At 37.0% G+C, this 16,549-nt stretch overlaps 2 protein-coding genes across 3 annotated transcripts in view; both read right to left on the bottom strand.

Annotated features, from left to right (window-relative positions):
* Window positions 1-345: 345 nt before the first annotated feature.
* Window positions 346-16,549, bottom strand: part of LOC129725609 (3-hydroxy-3-methylglutaryl-coenzyme A reductase) — a 55,547-nt gene continuing 39,343 nt past the window's right edge. For both annotated transcript variants that reach the window (XM_055681630.1, XM_055681640.1), the window contains 4 exons: window positions 10,422-10,509; window positions 4,135-4,707; window positions 1,088-2,767; window positions 346-1,010 (listed from right to left, as the gene is read on the bottom strand). In XM_055681630.1, coding sequence (XP_055537605.1) covers window positions 959-1,010; window positions 1,088-2,767; window positions 4,135-4,707; window positions 10,422-10,509 — 2,393 coding nt within the window. In that variant the 3' untranslated portion in view covers window positions 346-958. The remainder of the gene's footprint in view (window positions 1,011-1,087; window positions 2,768-4,134; window positions 4,708-10,421; window positions 10,510-16,549) is intronic.
* Window positions 5,033-9,837, bottom strand: LOC129725615 (uncharacterized). Its single transcript, XM_055681653.1, has 3 exons — window positions 8,064-9,837; window positions 7,699-8,006; window positions 5,033-7,570 (listed from the first exon to the last, which is right to left on the bottom strand). The coding sequence occupies exons 1-3, from the start codon at window positions 8,128-8,130 to the stop codon at window positions 7,058-7,060; spliced, it is 888 nt and encodes a 295-aa protein (XP_055537628.1). The 5' UTR covers window positions 8,131-9,837; the 3' UTR covers window positions 5,033-7,057.

Below are 16,549 nucleotides of genomic sequence, written 5' to 3'. Positions count from 1 at the left end.
GCCTCTATCATGCTCACACTCGTTGCAGAGCCCATGTAGTAATAGCATTGGTATTCGAGTAACCATCCAATACTTATTATGAAGTGTACCAAAATTTGAGAATTCTTCTCCTTGAGTTCTCCTTGATTCATGTACCATGTACATTCCATTATCACTCTGTTGTCAAGCAATGAAATATTGCGTAAACAGGAACTATCCATTACATAAATTGATCATTTCCGGAAAAAAGGACTATTGTTATAAATTGCCTCGCAAATTATATAGCTTGCTCACTTAGTAAGTCCAAATATGGAATATTTAAGAATTTTCTTTGCCAAGAGATAGATGTATAGAATAACCTCGATATAATATAAAAGACAATAGTATGTATTTCTACCGTTTTCAGTTAGCACCATATATTCATAAAATTATAAATAATTTATTTTAAAATCGTAACCCTTTGCAAAATGCTCAGCATGGAAGTATACTCGTCACATATGTTCGTTGACCGGAAACTCCTTTTGGAACATCACATGCATTGTATCTCACATTTATTATATTCTGCTATTATGTTCCACAAACTTTTTTTTTCAACTGTTAAGATCTCTTACTTGAGATGACGTAATGTTTCAATTTTATTATTATGTACAATGTAATCAAGAACGGTACATAAGTGTATGCCCATAGTTGACGGTACCAACAAGTAAGCTACGACTGCTGTTTCTTCTTGCACAGAATATTCTATATAACATTCATTATCCTTTCTCTAAGTTGTGTTTTAGACTATCAACAACTTCTCGTGTTGCCAGTATTCGCCAGTCCATATTTGAATTTTATTGTTACGAAAATCACTGGGTTTATTATTAAATAATTGAACGTAAAATTTTTAATATTGATCTTGGATTTTCAAGACTTAATTAGCATTCTTTTCTTTTTTTTTTTCGCGCATAGCTGAGGTAGATTCCAATAAAAGTAAACATCAGTGATTTACTGAACTTGTTGCAGTTCCCGGATTCATTGCTACCGAGGATCTATAAAAGAAAAAGGCATCAGTAAAGGTAAATAACAAATAATAACCAAAAATAACGATAATGTAAGCTAATCGTACCTGTTATGCCGCATATGGCTACTGACTAGATCGCTATTGACTAAGGCAGCCATCAAACTAAGTTCGCCGGCCATCACGGTAGCGCAAATCACACGTGCCAGTTGTTTTGAGTTTTCTGCTGGATGCGTTGGATGCGCGCCTCGTACACCAAGCATATCGAGACAAGCACTTTGGCCGGGCAACCCGGTTCCTCCTCCAACAGTGCCAACTTCCAGCGACGGCATAGTACAAGTCATATATAAATCATCACCACTTTCTCCATACAGTTCCATATTAGTAGAACAATTACTACTAGTTACATTTTGAGCCGGATCTTGACCAGTTGCTATATAAATTGCAGTTACCATATTAGCAGCATGCGCGTTATTTCCTCCGATACTTCCCGCTGCTGCTGATCCGGTAAGATTTTTCAATTTATTACACTGTACCAGAGTGCGAGCATTTGTTTTCAGAATATTGCGTAATTTTTCGGCCGGAATAATTGCCTCACAAATAACCCGTTTTCCCCGACCTTTGATCCAATTGATCGCTGCTGGCTTCTTATCCGAGCAAAAGTTTCCACTTAATGAAATAATCTGCATATCTGGAAAATATCTTTGAACTTCACGGAGAGCCATTTCCGAACCCTTAGAAACCATATTCATTCCCATAGCATCACCAGTTAGGGCCCGGAATCGCGTATATAACACAGGACCATCCATAGCTATATGGCATTCCTGTAAACGAGCGAACCTGCTGGTAGAATCGAAAGCTTTCTTAATGATAGCGAAATTCTCTGCTGTCTCTATCCATCGTTTCGCCTGCGCGGCCCTCAGGACATTGGGGAATTTGATACATGGGGCCCGTGTCATACCGATATCTTCGACAAAACTAGTTACACCTCGACATGAAATGGCTTTACAACCACGATTGGTACTTGCAACCAATGCGCCTTCCGTTGTTGCCATAGGAACGTAATATCGAACTCCATCTAAAATTAACGGTCCTGCGTAACCAACAGGAATCTGTACATAACCAAGCACATTTTCACAGCATACGTTCATAACTTTAGAGTAATCATAATTTTTGTAAGACAAATGTTTGAATGCATTGACTGGCAAGCCGGCCTCTTTTTGTATTAAATCTCTTCGAATTTTAATGCCCCGTGCAGCGTCATCGATAATACTTTCAATCTTATACAATGGGCAGTATCCATTGCCAGCTCTAACAATCATTTTTATTTCTTCATCACTCAATGCAATTGCTCCTTCTTCAGAGTCGTTCAAAATGCTTAAACAGGTTTCCAACGGCCTGGGTTCTCGTTCTACCAATTCATCTTCAAAATCGTCAAACTCTAGTTCATCATCTGCTCCCATGCTTTTAACTCTCAACCGCCGACCTGGCATCAAACTAAGTTCGCTTTGAGTGGCTTTCTCGACTACAGGCACAATTTCCGATAGAGTGAACGTGGCTGCAGGAGTGTATTCCTCGTGTTTGGAAATAATTGTTGGCGCCAATTGTTGTACAACAGAGAGTTGCCTCTGGCGTTGCGCTGCTGCTGCAGCGGCCGCCGCTGCTTCATTCGCTACCGATAGCAGAATCTGGTCAGACAGATTGTGACGGTCGAAGAAAACAAATTTAATGCCCAATGCAAGGATCAGGATGTACATCACGATCTGCTCTGTACTGATCGAGAGCCACCTAAAACCAAAAGGAAGTACTTGCTTTAATATTTGTTCAGATCCGCAAAGAAAAAAAAAGTGATCGAGAAAACTCAATAAAGCTGTTAAATAATATGTTAACATTAAACAACTGTTCGGCAAGTGCTAACTCAAAACAAGGGGCATTAAAAATCGTGCTTTTTTAATCTATCAGAATATCTTGGAAGAACTATGAATTGAGAAAATATTTGATTGAAATGAAATAAATCGAAATAAGATATCTGTGTCACAATTTACTTTACCAATATGTAAAATAATTTCGGATTTTTCTAAATCAGAATTCTGCTTTTCAACCTCAACTAGATGTGCCAAACACGACTTCCGAAAATGATTGATATACTTATGCAGGTAAAACTTATAACAACTTTGAAAAGCAAGCGAACTGGGCACAATTAAAAGATCATTGGATTTTATTTATATTTAAAATCTCTGAACATCTCCGCTTGCGGTAATTGGGTTTAAATAATCAAACTAGTTCTATTATTATGGCCTAGGCTCTTCAACTACAACAAAATCTTCAATCATTGAATAAATAAATATTCGACTTATTTCAAAACGCTTATAACAAAAAACGATCATTAATCGATTTCCATTTTTACAATAAAATCAAACATCTATTCTCGCAGTATATAGAGGCCATATCAAAATCGAAAAGAATGTATAACATATTCTGACAATTTCCAGAGGTTCTCATATGCCTATTGAAATTGAAATCCTTCACAATTTTATATCCATGTCACATGCAACGCTTCTTGCGTGATTGTCAATGTTGTCGTCATACAAACATTCTTTAGCAATCCCTTATGACGATAGTACATATATGTTTAAACTGGTTTTGATACGTCACAATGGTCTATGAACTGGACACCAGACGCATCGATCAACAAGCTTCAAGCGTAATGTTTGAATAACTTGTTGCTCATTTTGAGATAATCATCAAAGGTGCGCCTCTTCGTTTCATACGATGAATGACGGCACTCTTGATGTGATGCGTGCAAATATATCTGTCGCGCTTCCGCAATTATAATCTACATATCGTTGTATTCGACATGATAAATGTGAATTTAAAATTCAAGGCTTTGAAAGTGGCAAGCGATAATCACTTTTGGAGAATTACTTTTGGACGTTCTAATTGATAAACATTGAAATATTCGAGTTAGTTCACTTATGTCCAGAGGCGGGAACAGAGTACTTGTGCAGTGCACATGTTGCACAGGTGGACCCAACGCCACTGCTTATGTCGATATTCGGTTTTAATCTAAATTACGTACAAAAATATTTGCTGAGCGATCACACACACGCGTTTGTACATTCTTAACTCAAAGGCGTAATGATTGTTAATCTTACCTTATAATAAATTCAGAAATGTCATTCGGTTCAGTTTTGTTGAGCGTCGCTAGGTGGTCGTGACTCTGTGAAGCAATAATTTGTTCAGCTGTATCGGAGTCCTTCTCCGAAATTGTTAGACGGCTGAGCACATGTACAACCATTAGTCCACTGGACATAATTAGTTTGACTCTCTGCACAACTGGATTCGGTTTCTGGTCTTCTTCAGTTAGTACACGGGCTAACAAATTTTCCTTTTTATTTTTTTGAATTAGATTTCCTGCATTGCGTGATAAATCTAGTATGAGCGATAAACATGCAGGATAGAAAGTCATGAAAACGATGTAGTTTACTATGGCGGATAGAACAGCAAAACCACTTAATAGCTCAAGACGTTGAACACCTGACAATGTGCCAACTCCAATAACTAATGTTTCGACTAAGGTATCCAGTGATATAGCAGGACCAAGGATCTCCATACCCCTCGCGATGTTCATCGTAACTTCTGACTGGCTTGATCCACATAGTGCCAGCTGTGCCAGGATACCAGCCTTGGATAGATCGATTAAAAGCAGGAAGAAAAATAGAGCATCTCTGAAACAAGGAAATTCAAATTAGTACGTTAATTTATATAATTCAATCAATCTCAATTTTTTTTTTTTGGTAGGGAATTAGAATTACGTTGTCCATTGATGCGAACTTTTGTAATGCTTATAATTAATTTCAAAATTAATAATCAAATAGAACTTTTTTCTTGAGAAACTTGGCATAAAAAGATACTTTGTCAGTGCACCGGTATCTTCTTAGATTAAAATATTTCTGTCAAAAATATCACAGAAGACTAGCAAGGCGTGAACGACCACGCTGAAAGAGTTAGGCCGTGGTTATACTGGGGCGGCGCGGCGCGAAATGCGTCAAAACAGTTCGGGGAGGAATAATATCAACAAAGCGCGTCAAAACAGATCCCCCAGTATAACCACGGCCTAACTTTTTCAGCGTTCTCGTTCACGCCTTGCTAGTCTTCTGTGGGCCTTTGAGAATGTCGCTATAGAGACATTTGTCGTTATGAAAAATGTCGTTTTAGAGGGATTCAACTGTATATTATTCTAACTTTCTAGTACTTACTTTTACTATATGCAATCTATTTTTATCAAAAAACTTGACTTTCCTTTACAACTCCATTGAGTCAATGTTTTCAGCTACTGCCGAGCACTTTTGTTATGCTATAAACTTTTAGGCTGATACAAATTTCGAAATCTTTTTATGTCCAAGGTTATCAAACATAGCAAAGGGGGTGGCAAAAAATAAATAACACCGAGACGTAAAAAAAGAAATATCTTTGATAAAAGTTTGTGTGCAAGTTATGACGTTTGTACTTGCACTCAAATAAATGTTGAAAAATAACGCTTTATTATTATTATTATCTATTTCGCTTGCCTTTTGACGACACTCTCTTGAAGGGGGGGGTGACATAAAATGAAAATAAAATTTGTAACGGCCTTATTATAAAAAAAATTTCATAGTTCATAAATATTGAGAGCTTCTGTCTGAACTTAGCAATTGTATCTCAAATTTAACATTCGTTAAAATAGATACTCCTCAATTTTATACATCTTGCAACTAAAATTTTTTGAACATGTTGGCTCGTATTTCCAAATTTACACATTTCAAACAAGTGCTCAATATTAACGAAAACAGCAAAAGTATTCTGAATTGACACGATCTTATTGAAATTGTTTGAAACACTCTGATATGGTGATTGTTTAAAAATGAGTTACAATGGCTTTGCAATTTATTCATTACTATGAAAGAAAACTTACAAGCATCGAATATTCAATAGTAAACACTCCTCCATGGTCTCATTGTCAGAAATCCCTAAGTTTTGTTTTTGTAATCGTAAAGCAGGAATCTAATTGGATCTGATAGTGTAATAATCACTATAAAACTTTGATAAAACCAATATTGTTACTCGAGTAGTTTGTAATATTCTACAGGAATGCTCATTGTTTACCTCTGAATTGAACTGTCATGGCCGTTTGATAAGAACGGGTACATCATTGATCCGAGTTGTTCACAGATCTTTAGTAGGCTCCAGGGCCCAACATTTTCAGTTCAATGGGTGTAATTCATCCTGAAAATGAACCACCAAAACGTCACTGTCAATCAAATACGTACAGTTTCAACGTACTACCATACTCTTCACACTTTCGGTTTCGAACGAACATTTCATCAAGCTTCACTCCTTTTTTACTATTACGTTCACGCCTTCTTTGTTAATCATATTGATGCGAGATTGTAAAACGTCATCAGTCCGAATGAAAACGAAAGGTTGCTAGTTGGAGCAGTATTTTGTCACACTAAAATCTCATGAAAGCACTCAATGCTAAGTCAAAGATAGGCAATCACCTTAGTCATTCAACAGTAGCAGAAAAGAAATACAATAAGAAGGATTGTTTATTTAAGATATTTTAAGTTATGATTCATATGTTCGCCAAATGTTATGAAGAGGCATGTGTTTGTTATTTATCCGAAGTATTGCAGCTCAGAAACCTTCGACTGTACAGAAATTCTTTCTGAGAAAAAAATGTTAGGAATTGATAATACCCGGTTGAAAGATGTACACCATATGTGATGTAAGTTTTTAGAAACATGATCAGCTCCCTACTATTCAAAATCAGACATTTTTTCTTTGCATGCAAAGGTTTCAATGCTTTGAATAAAATCTATGTCAAAACTCTCTTCTGGAAAATTACTCTTGAGTCTTAAATATATTTCACCCGTTGAAAATACCCGTTTCCACTCACGTTATTAATGTATGGCCATTTTATTTTTGAAACTGTCCGATATGGTAGTGATATGGAAGTGAGTAAGATGTTTTTCGATCAATTTTTGTTTCATTTTTTTATTTGCGATACCAGAGAAACTTTCCGTTTCTTTTATCGTACTACCCTACTAAGAGAAAAAATCGTTTAAGTTCAAGTAGTTGCTCCTTGGCTGCGTCGCATAGTTTGGGAATAATTTTGTCAAATAGCGGTTTGTTTAACTCAACAATCAGGGTATTTGATAGTGTATCCTCACCAAGAGTTGATCGGTTGTTGGTGAGCACCAGTGCTAAAGCACTGAATGCCCTCTCAACCGACACTTGGTTAGACGGTGTAGCTAACACCACCGCAGCTACCGCACTCAATTCAGGATGTGTACACTTGCGGTCAACCCAAAATTTCCACACGTCGAAGTTATATGTTCGCCTTGGCTCAACTTCTATCGCCTTGAGCTGCTGGTTGAAGTTATTGTCATCCAAAAAAGAGGATTCCGCGGTGCCCCCGAAAAGCTCTGTAAGTAACACGTCATTCTCATGTTCACCTTTGTCTTGGTTGAACAGCTGCTGAACGTCTGATAGTTTCGCCACCGGAGATTGAAGTTGATGAATTCTGTTCCAGGTTTCAACGATGTACGACTGAAACAATTTTGAATAGGTTATATAAATTTTACTGTTTTTATTAAAATTCCTATTTTCAAACAGTGTTGTATCGTAAACATTTATGGGATATATAAAACAGTTATGCATACAGTCGAGTTTCATACCTGAATTTCTTCTTTCTCTTCACTGGTGAACAACTTGGAGCCCGCGAAATTGAGTCTGGGGTCAAGATAGAGTGCGATCTTGAATGCGCGAGATGTTCGCAGACTTGCCAATCGTTTATTCAGTGATTCGACAAGTGTAGCTGAGAATGGGTTCGTATCCATCTTCTTTACTTTTTGGATAGTAATCATCCATTGAAGATAAAATTCACTCAGCGAAATATGCCTTGATTGCATGTTTTTGGTGCATATAAAAAGAGGTTTGAATGCCTCTGCATATTGTCTCGTAAAGTCCCAGCTTCCCGAAAGATCTGAAAAGGTAGGAAATTATAATTGTGAATGAAGTCTCGTAAAAGCTATGTAACTACACATCTCAGGGAACTGCTCTGCCAGCTTCTCGAAAAACGATTTTTGGTCGAGGAAACAAGACACCATCGAATAAATACCGCACCAAAGGGGTTGTCCCCAAACGGGAGGGTATCGTGCCTTCTACAGCTCAAAGGCGCTGGTGTACTTAACCGATCTGCATTTCTTGGCAGTCTCAGTTAGTAGCTTAACTGCTTCGTGTGACTTGCTCACTACGTCTAGAATCGCTAGCTGTAGTGTATGGACTGCGCAGCGGATAAGGTTTAGGCTCTCGCGCAGCTCCTCTCATAAAGCAGCAGTAAGTTGATGCTCCGCCATATCATGTTCCGCGTCCTGATCTGTGTAATCGGAATTATCATCATCATCGGCGTACAGATTGCTCTGGTGTTGTTTCTCCAGCTCCAACTTAAGCTGTTTTACAGCGGCGAGCATGTTCGCCCCATTGTCACAGGTGACGCTCCACACGTGCGTGAGCGTTAAATTATACTCCTGTATAACTTGCAAAATTTTGGTTTTTAGGAACGCAGCAGTTTGACGCACTTTGACTTCAATTATTCCTAGAAATCGTAAAATGCGTAACTCTTTTAATTTAATTATACACTTTAATGGTAATGGTAATAACTACACTTTGACGTGTGTGGTGTAGAGTTGTTGATCGTTTCCTCAGTAAACACTTACCTAGGGTCCGGATGACCACCTCGCCGTTTAGATCATACTGGGCTAATATGGCTTGCCGAATCGATTTTGAGAGATACAAGTTTTTCTCTCATTACAGTGGCAATCTCTTGCCTCACTAATTCTGCTGCCTTTCCTAGGTAGCACTCCAGGGTTCTGGTATCCAAAGTGACCCCAAGAGCTGCCTTTATCGGATCGAGTAACACATTCATTCCCTCCCATTCGACACACGAAACTGGGAGGTTATGAAGGGCTACGAGCTTCGTTGCTGCTTCAACCAACATTTGTTGATCGATCGGAATAGGCCGCTTTGGGACGACTCTTGGTTTTTTAGCCGAGGGCTCTTGCTCCAACAGCAAACCGAGGGCCTTCGCCCTCTCGGTGTGCAGGGATCGAAAATGCCGAATAAAATTCTGTAGATCCATTTTAGTCCTTTGCATGTAGCTACATTCGACGTCCGGTTGAATGTTGCAGGACTATCCAGCGTCAGTGGTTAGCACGTGTTTTCCTGCAACTTCCGAGAAGTGATATGCTCGTTTGGCGGTAGCATTTTCCTTGCACGGGCCGGAAGGAAGATTCATGTTTGCAATAAAAACACTTCTTTTATTTTCTGTTTCACTTTATGCTGCGCCACGTCGCGAACCACTATGAGAACTGATATCAACGACAGAATTTTCAATCATATCATGCCAGGAAGTGAAAATATTTGACAGATGAACCGACTGGGCCTGATTTCAAGCAATTCAAATAGTCAATGATAGCCTATCGGTAGTCAGTCTGGCTGAAGGTGTTCATGAGGCGTCTGAAACTATTGAACAATCAAAGCAAACTTGGAAACAGAATAAATAAGCTTTCTTTTCGACAATATGAGACGAAAAAAGTAGTTGACTATGACATTGCATGAAGTAAGAGGGAGAGGCTTGTTCAATCATTTCATTACGATCGAGTCGAAAATGTGTAGCCCTGCTAGGCTCAATTTTCAGAGAAGCAGCAGCTGCCTGTAACATCTAGTTTTCGAGGTTTGTTAGCATGAATTTAGTTATTCACGGTGTTAATAACTTGAAAAACTATCGAAATGAAATATTTTTTTAAAAATTTAACCTTTTATTGAAACTAACTTCAAGTTTCTTTAATAAAAATTTTAAATAATCAATTCTTATTTTGTAAATTAAAATTAAGTTAAGTAAATTACTACCCAAAAACTGTTGAAGGTCTTGTTTAAACAGATAAAAAGTTTTTTTCTTACTAAGAAAAAACGAATGATCGTGGATAAAAAAAATTAGCATGAGCATTGACAATTGTAATCGCACAAAGATAGTTCGAGATAAAATATTGTTATGAACATAAACGAATAGAATGGAATATGAAAAATAAAAAAATAAAAGGCTTGATATTCACTGTTCATGTTTGATACCGTTGTGTTAGTATAGATCAAACTCATTGATTTTGAAACCGGAAATGGCAATTCATGTGCTTAACCTCTGTCATGAACACTCTATTCGACAAAAATTATTGCAATCAAGACCGTAACAGCTGTTAGCTTTAATTGGGCATAGCTACACAAAACTTCCCCCCGCTGAGCCAGTCACAAAAAATTAATACCTTGATGAAGGTCGCCCGGTAGCCAATATCTAAGCGAAATAAATACATGAATTCGCATAATTGACGGCAGTCATTATACTCACTTAAGATCCGAGACTTCACTGCCAAGGAAATTGATCACCGTCGAGGTGAATATGAAGCTAGAGAACACCGTGAAAAGACCGGCGATACCTGTAAAGAAAAGTAAATAAAACATTAGATCATCGTTTAGGTTGCAAATTCCTACGATTATGTACTGCTTAACATGTGCGTCGTATCCTAGCATACAGCAATAGAACAGTTTATGAACTGACAGAGGTTATGTATTTGCTGATATTGGTATTGATTTCGCGTGCGTTATATCAGTAGTGTTTTTATCACAATTACATTCATGAATTCAGCAATTAAGTGTTCTTAAAAGTCTCCAGATTCTAAAATGTTCAATGTAGCAATGTTGAGAAATTTTCAACAGATTGAATTTGTTGCTGTTGTTAGTGAAACCCTTTTTTTAAATCTATGGTTTTGTTTTGCAATGCTTCAGATTTTTGGTCATAACTAATAACTACTTTGAACTAAAACATTATGATTATTAAACAAAATCACAACAAATTAGAATTTCCGGAATATTTTAATTCCTGCTGGTTGCATTTTCAATTTTAAGTTGCTTTTTCGCCGCGTGCCGATAGCACGCTCCACAAGTACAATTTTAAGAAACAATGTATGACAAACTTGTAGTCCCTAAGTAGTACTACAAGTTTGTCGAATAGTGCAATGCTGAAACTCTTATACCTGAAGCGTGAGAGTCAATATTCAGTGCAATATTCAGCCAATATTCGCGGTGAATTTATATTCACCGCGAATATTGGCTGAATATCCCACTGAATATTGGTTCTCACACTTTAGGCGCAAGAGTAAGAGCACTGCTTTCTTCGACAAACTTGTAGCATTACTCATGGACTGCAAGTTTGTCGTACATCATTTTTCAAAATTGTACTTGTGGAACGAGTTATCGGCACGCAGCCAATTGAATGGAATTGACACCCCAAAATTGAAGATGCAGCCTTGCTTACGAACTTCTAATGATTGGGTATGCGGTTTGGGTGTTACGAAACGAAACGTAATCCAAAAACTGTTTTAAATCATTTTTTTCCGAAAATGTGAACCAGTAAAAGAGGGCAGAATATGTCCATTATTTCAACCATATCGTTAGTATACAGATACAGTTGCAGGTAATTTAACCCGAAATCCGTACCCGACGAGCTCAGATCGGGTTCGGGTGAAATATATATCTTACATATTTTCTTGATTATCAGACATGTCATGCGATTTTCAATTTTATTTTGGGTAGTGAACGTAGAGCTGACGATAGAAAAAAGAATATAATAGAACGTTCCGAAAATATACTTCAGTAGGTGGAGCTCGAATCCACAACTTCCTGTTTTGTATCGCTTTCTCTCTTATTGATGCATTTACTCAGTAATTTTCAGGTTCGGTTACGGGTAAAAGGATGTATTTTTATAAAAAATAAACTTTTCTAAACTTAATTTTGAACTACAAGAATGGATGCATTTAAAATGTTGAACATAGGGAGCTGTTTGATTTGAAATTAATTTTAAAATGATATTACCTCATTGAAGTATAATTACAGGTGGAATTAGAAAAATGTTATAAAAATTTAATTCTTAGGGATGATTTTTTTCTTACATTTCTCCATCCTGATAATTTTTGGACTGTGATAAAATCGAGAAAGCACCTTGATTGTAATTTTTAAAATTGTGTTTTTGGTAACTTATTGTCTACCTAAAACTTAAGTTAAGATATCTAAAATGATCGTTTTTGTATTTTTTTATACTGGACTCCAAACTAAATTTACTTCAACCTTTTTGAATAGAAACTCAGACCATTCCCTAAAATCTACCTCTGAACAACTTGGCTCTAGCTGTTGTCATTTTTAAATAATGGATAAAAATAGAAAAACTCAAGACCTTTTCAAATGTTACACGCAAAATTTCAAGTCTTACGCAGCCACTGTGTCCTGTTGTAAACGCACAAAAAATGTGTGGAAAGCATAACGCATCAACTGCACAAGGAATACATAGACATGATTCAAATCCAAATGTGTATCATTACTACACGGCAAGGCAAATCGTCTTGCGCCGTTATTCAAGTCCAATACAACCAGAGCCTCAGGCCTCTGCCAGGCTAAATGCCAACGCGAGCGATCGGGCGAGATTCTTGCCGTAGGTTAATGAACAGCCGTAAGTAGAGCTGTTCATTAACCTACGGCAAAAATCTCGCCCGATCACTCTACTGGCGTTCAGCATGGCAGAGGCCGACGCACTTACTTGAAGAGAGCAGCGAATCGTGCTGAAATATTTCTCCAGAGAGATAGCAAACTGGTGTGATCTTTTTCATACGAAAGGACAATAAGCTCAAACACAACAGAGATCACTACAGAACGCGCTTTTACTTTGAGAGAAACATATACCCAGGTAGGATAGTAGACAACGGTGTTTACTATGCATCTTGAAACTGAAAAAAATTAATCCAGCCGTACGTCACGCATGTTTGCTCTTCGAATTATATAGAATTGATCACAGGCAGTGTACTCCGCGCGGAGTTCTGCTATGTATTCTCTCTAGAGTAATTCACCACTCTTCTCTCGCTCAGTTGTGGTGTAAGCAGGGTTGCCACAATTATACCTGTATTTTTTTTTCGACAAAATCTGTTTCTCTGTATCTCGGGCCGAAAAATCTGTATCGAGCAAATTAAGAATGTTGGATGGAAAAATTCTTACTTGCAGAATATGCGTAAACATATTAGTGTTTTTTTGCCATTGCTCTATCTTTCTTTTGGTTTTAAACTTTCAATAAGTAGGACGATAAGTAAATGTATTAACTGATGATTATTCATTCTTCTATACGTGATGTTTATACATGTTTTTGCTTAATTTATCTGCATCTGTACCAACATAAACAGTAAGCCAATGAATCTACAGAGTTAACCGCTACAGTCGACAAAACAAATAAACATTAAAATCATAGTTAAATGCAAAATTTTATGAACATATCTAATGTCGTCTATTATTATTAATAATTCAATGTTGTTTTTGAATGATCTGGTTCTTGAAAATGAATCGATCGGGTGGGTGATCTTTCAATAAACTTAAAAGTACCTCAATTATCAGTAACCAATGCTGGTTACACTGCATCAACGAGAACAGTCTCCTGAAAAACGTTACCAACACCACTACAAATCATTATGACGATACCAACACCGATGAAATCGTTCTAAGCGAAGTGGTCGGAGCTGTCAAATACATTCCAAATACGCTAGAGCATCAAATGCGTTAAGCTCAACGCACATGCGTTGTACTCAGGGAAACCTAGGGATACCATCCGTCCTGATTTAGCAGGACATGTCCTGATTTTGAGATCCTATTTGAGCGTCCTGATTTTTTTTTCATGTTCTAGCATTCGTCCTAAGTTTCTTAAGATATTCAATTCTGTTGCGTGGCAATAAAATGTACACACAAAAGTTCGAACCTTAATCAACCATTGTAATGTGTCCTCTCAAAACGCACAATAACTGTTCTGACTTCGGATTCAGAATAAAATTCTGAAAATGATTTTGAAGCGTCCTCCTTGGTTTGGTACACTCGAATTACATAAACTTACTGGTGTTGAACCATTAGAAGCTATGTCAAATGAAATTATTAACAATTTGCGACAAAAATCGTTGCAATCCTCAATTGCTACGATAAGCTCTCTTTATAGCCAATAAGTTAGCAATTGTGTTAGTTGTAAGTTTACTTCCCCTTTTCTGACAAGTAGGTTCAAATCCCTACGAATAGTAAGTCCTAATTGCGAAAGCAAACAAATCCTAACAATAAAAATTACAAATTTTAACAGTGTTGAGAAGGCACCATTTGTGATTGGACACACATACTCATTATTTACTAATATTTATCATAAATACTTAAGCTACTAACAAATCCTCCTCTTAAAAAAAATTGTTCTTACTTCGCACAAAAAATGTGTGAAATGCATAACGCAGTAGTTGTACAATTAATTCGGGTTATTCGCGTTGAAAGAGATTTTGAAGGCTGTTCGCACTTACGTGAACACTCATATGCAATTGTCAAAATGTGCGTGATGACAAGAGCAAAAATATTTCCTTCCTTTTTTTTTCGCATGCAAAAACCAAACAAATATCAGCAACACCGTCAACGCGAATACACTGACAGAAATTGAAATCGGAAACTTTAGTTTCGGGTGAACGATCAGTTTTGGGGCGCTCAAAAAAACCGTGCTTCATTTTCGTAAGCCGATACATCTTCGATCAGTTAATATTTTCATTCATTTAGTTAGTCAGTATTAGTATTGATTGCTGCTCTGCTTCAACGATACCAGCTCGCTGAACACCAGTTGATATTTTATGATTGTATTGGTTTGAAGCAGTAGTGTCATGTGTCAACATACATTCGTTGCACCGGTTTCAATCTTAATCATCAGTTGTGCTTTTTCCCCAAAATGTTGATGTGGTTTCGCAACAAACCATTTTTGCGTGCAAAATTTTTGTAAATTGCTCAGTAACATTTTCGGGACACTGCTAACAAATGTTTTTCCCTGTTGAATCTCAGTAAAGTGACGAGAGAAATCTTCTAGGTGTTGAAACCGTTAAACATTTGGTAATTGTGAAGTAACGAGACAATCTCGCATTTCAACAAAATGTCCCTTGACAAGTATCATTTTACTCATTTATCTGCCACTTCACAACAGTCGATTTAAAAAGGAATTAGGGAGTGATTTTCTATATATTAACTGTTAACTTTCTGCTTATGTTTCCCTTTTACTAAACAGCATCAACATTTTGATACTAAGTGCGCAGAATTAAGAGCCGCGCAGAAGAAGGGCGCCTCACGGTACTAGCATTCCGTAGTCGAAACTTGACCTTTCGGTTTATTGGATACAGACTTTGCAGCCAACTATTAGTATACAGGAGAATTGCGGGTCTATCGCTACGATCCTATTAATATCAACAGAATCCTCCGCGCCGGGTTGCGAACCTGAGACGACTGGCATGTTAGAATCGTATCGTACGTCGAGCTCGTACCAGCTAAGAGGTCTTAAGCTTATATCAAATTTATACTGAAAAAAAAGGTGTCCTGATTTCTAACTCCAATCAGATGGTATCCCTAGGGAAACCAGATGTGTAGATTTGTCTGCAAAACGCAGATTTTTAGTGTCTGTGTGCAGATTTTTATTGCTTCGCAGATATCTGCAGATTTTTGTCAGTGTCTCCTTATATTTGCGCAGATTTTCTCAAAATGTGTGCAGATTTTTGCAGACTTTTGCCTGCGCGAGCGGAATTTTTTCCAATCACGTATAGATTTTTTTCAAATTTCAAGCAGATTTTCCCGGTTTTTCGAGCAGTTGCAGACATTTTCAAAAACATCTGGTATCTCTGGTTGTACTGGTTTCAAAATAGATTATTAAATGCTCTGAAAAAGCTCATAAATGATCTGGCTACGCACACTCCAACATTTGCGTGTACTATAGACAAATTTTCGAAAAAAAATGATGAAAAATTGGTTAGTTTGGTAAGGCTGCACAAGTGCACAATGAATTCTAAAAAAGTGCTGCAACATCTGGTCGAGTTACTGCGAAATCCGTCTATAGTTGAAATTTTATATCAGGAAACGTGATATAATATCATATCACTTTAGGATAAAAATTGTGCCCGTAGTTTGAAAGATACCTTAGTTATTATGAAATAAGACTCCGGGTAACAATTAGTTAAATCGTACCATGTCGAAAAATGTTTAATGAAAAAATGTATAACAATAAATACGCATGTTGAAATGAGATGTTTATCAAGTAATAGATTATCAAGAAGTAGAAAGTAGCCTATATGCGATTTTTGCGCACTACAAAGTTGTCAGCACAAATATGTACTCGGTAGGAGAGACTGGGGAGACTTTATTCCTTCATTGTAATTCACAAGCGAAATAAAATAAGTGGTTCAAACATTCTAGAGAAATGTGCCGTTTTACATAAACATTTCACATGTTATAAAAACTCCGGATAAAAAACACAGAATCTCAAATATACTTGATTTAAAAAAAAATGAATCCAAGCATCTCCAAAAGATTTTTTGTTTAAATTCAAGATCCTAAATAAACCATCTATGATCAACCTTTAAGGGGTAATATCCACCAAAAAAAAATTTA

The sequence above is a fragment of the Wyeomyia smithii genome, chromosome 1 (genome assembly GCF_029784165.1).
Source record: "Wyeomyia smithii strain HCP4-BCI-WySm-NY-G18 chromosome 1, ASM2978416v1, whole genome shotgun sequence".
NCBI lineage: Eukaryota > Metazoa > Arthropoda > Insecta > Diptera > Culicidae > Wyeomyia > Wyeomyia smithii.
This window is presented reverse-complemented; position numbering and strand designations above follow the sequence as displayed.

Excerpts from the sequence above, each read along its gene's own strand:
- LOC129725615 (XM_055681653.1), bottom strand. The coding sequence starts at position 8,130 with ATGGTGTCTTGTTTCCTCGACCAAAAATCGTTTTTCGAGAAGCTGGCA. Across the intron at positions 8,007-8,063 it reads AGAGCAGTTCCCTGAGATGT|ATCTTTCGGGAAGCTGGGAC; the intron begins GTAGTTACATAG and ends CTACCTTTTCAG. Across the intron at positions 7,571-7,698 it reads AAGAGAAAGAAGAAATTCAG|TCGTACATCGTTGAAACCTG; the intron begins GTATGAAACTCG and ends AAATTGTTTCAG.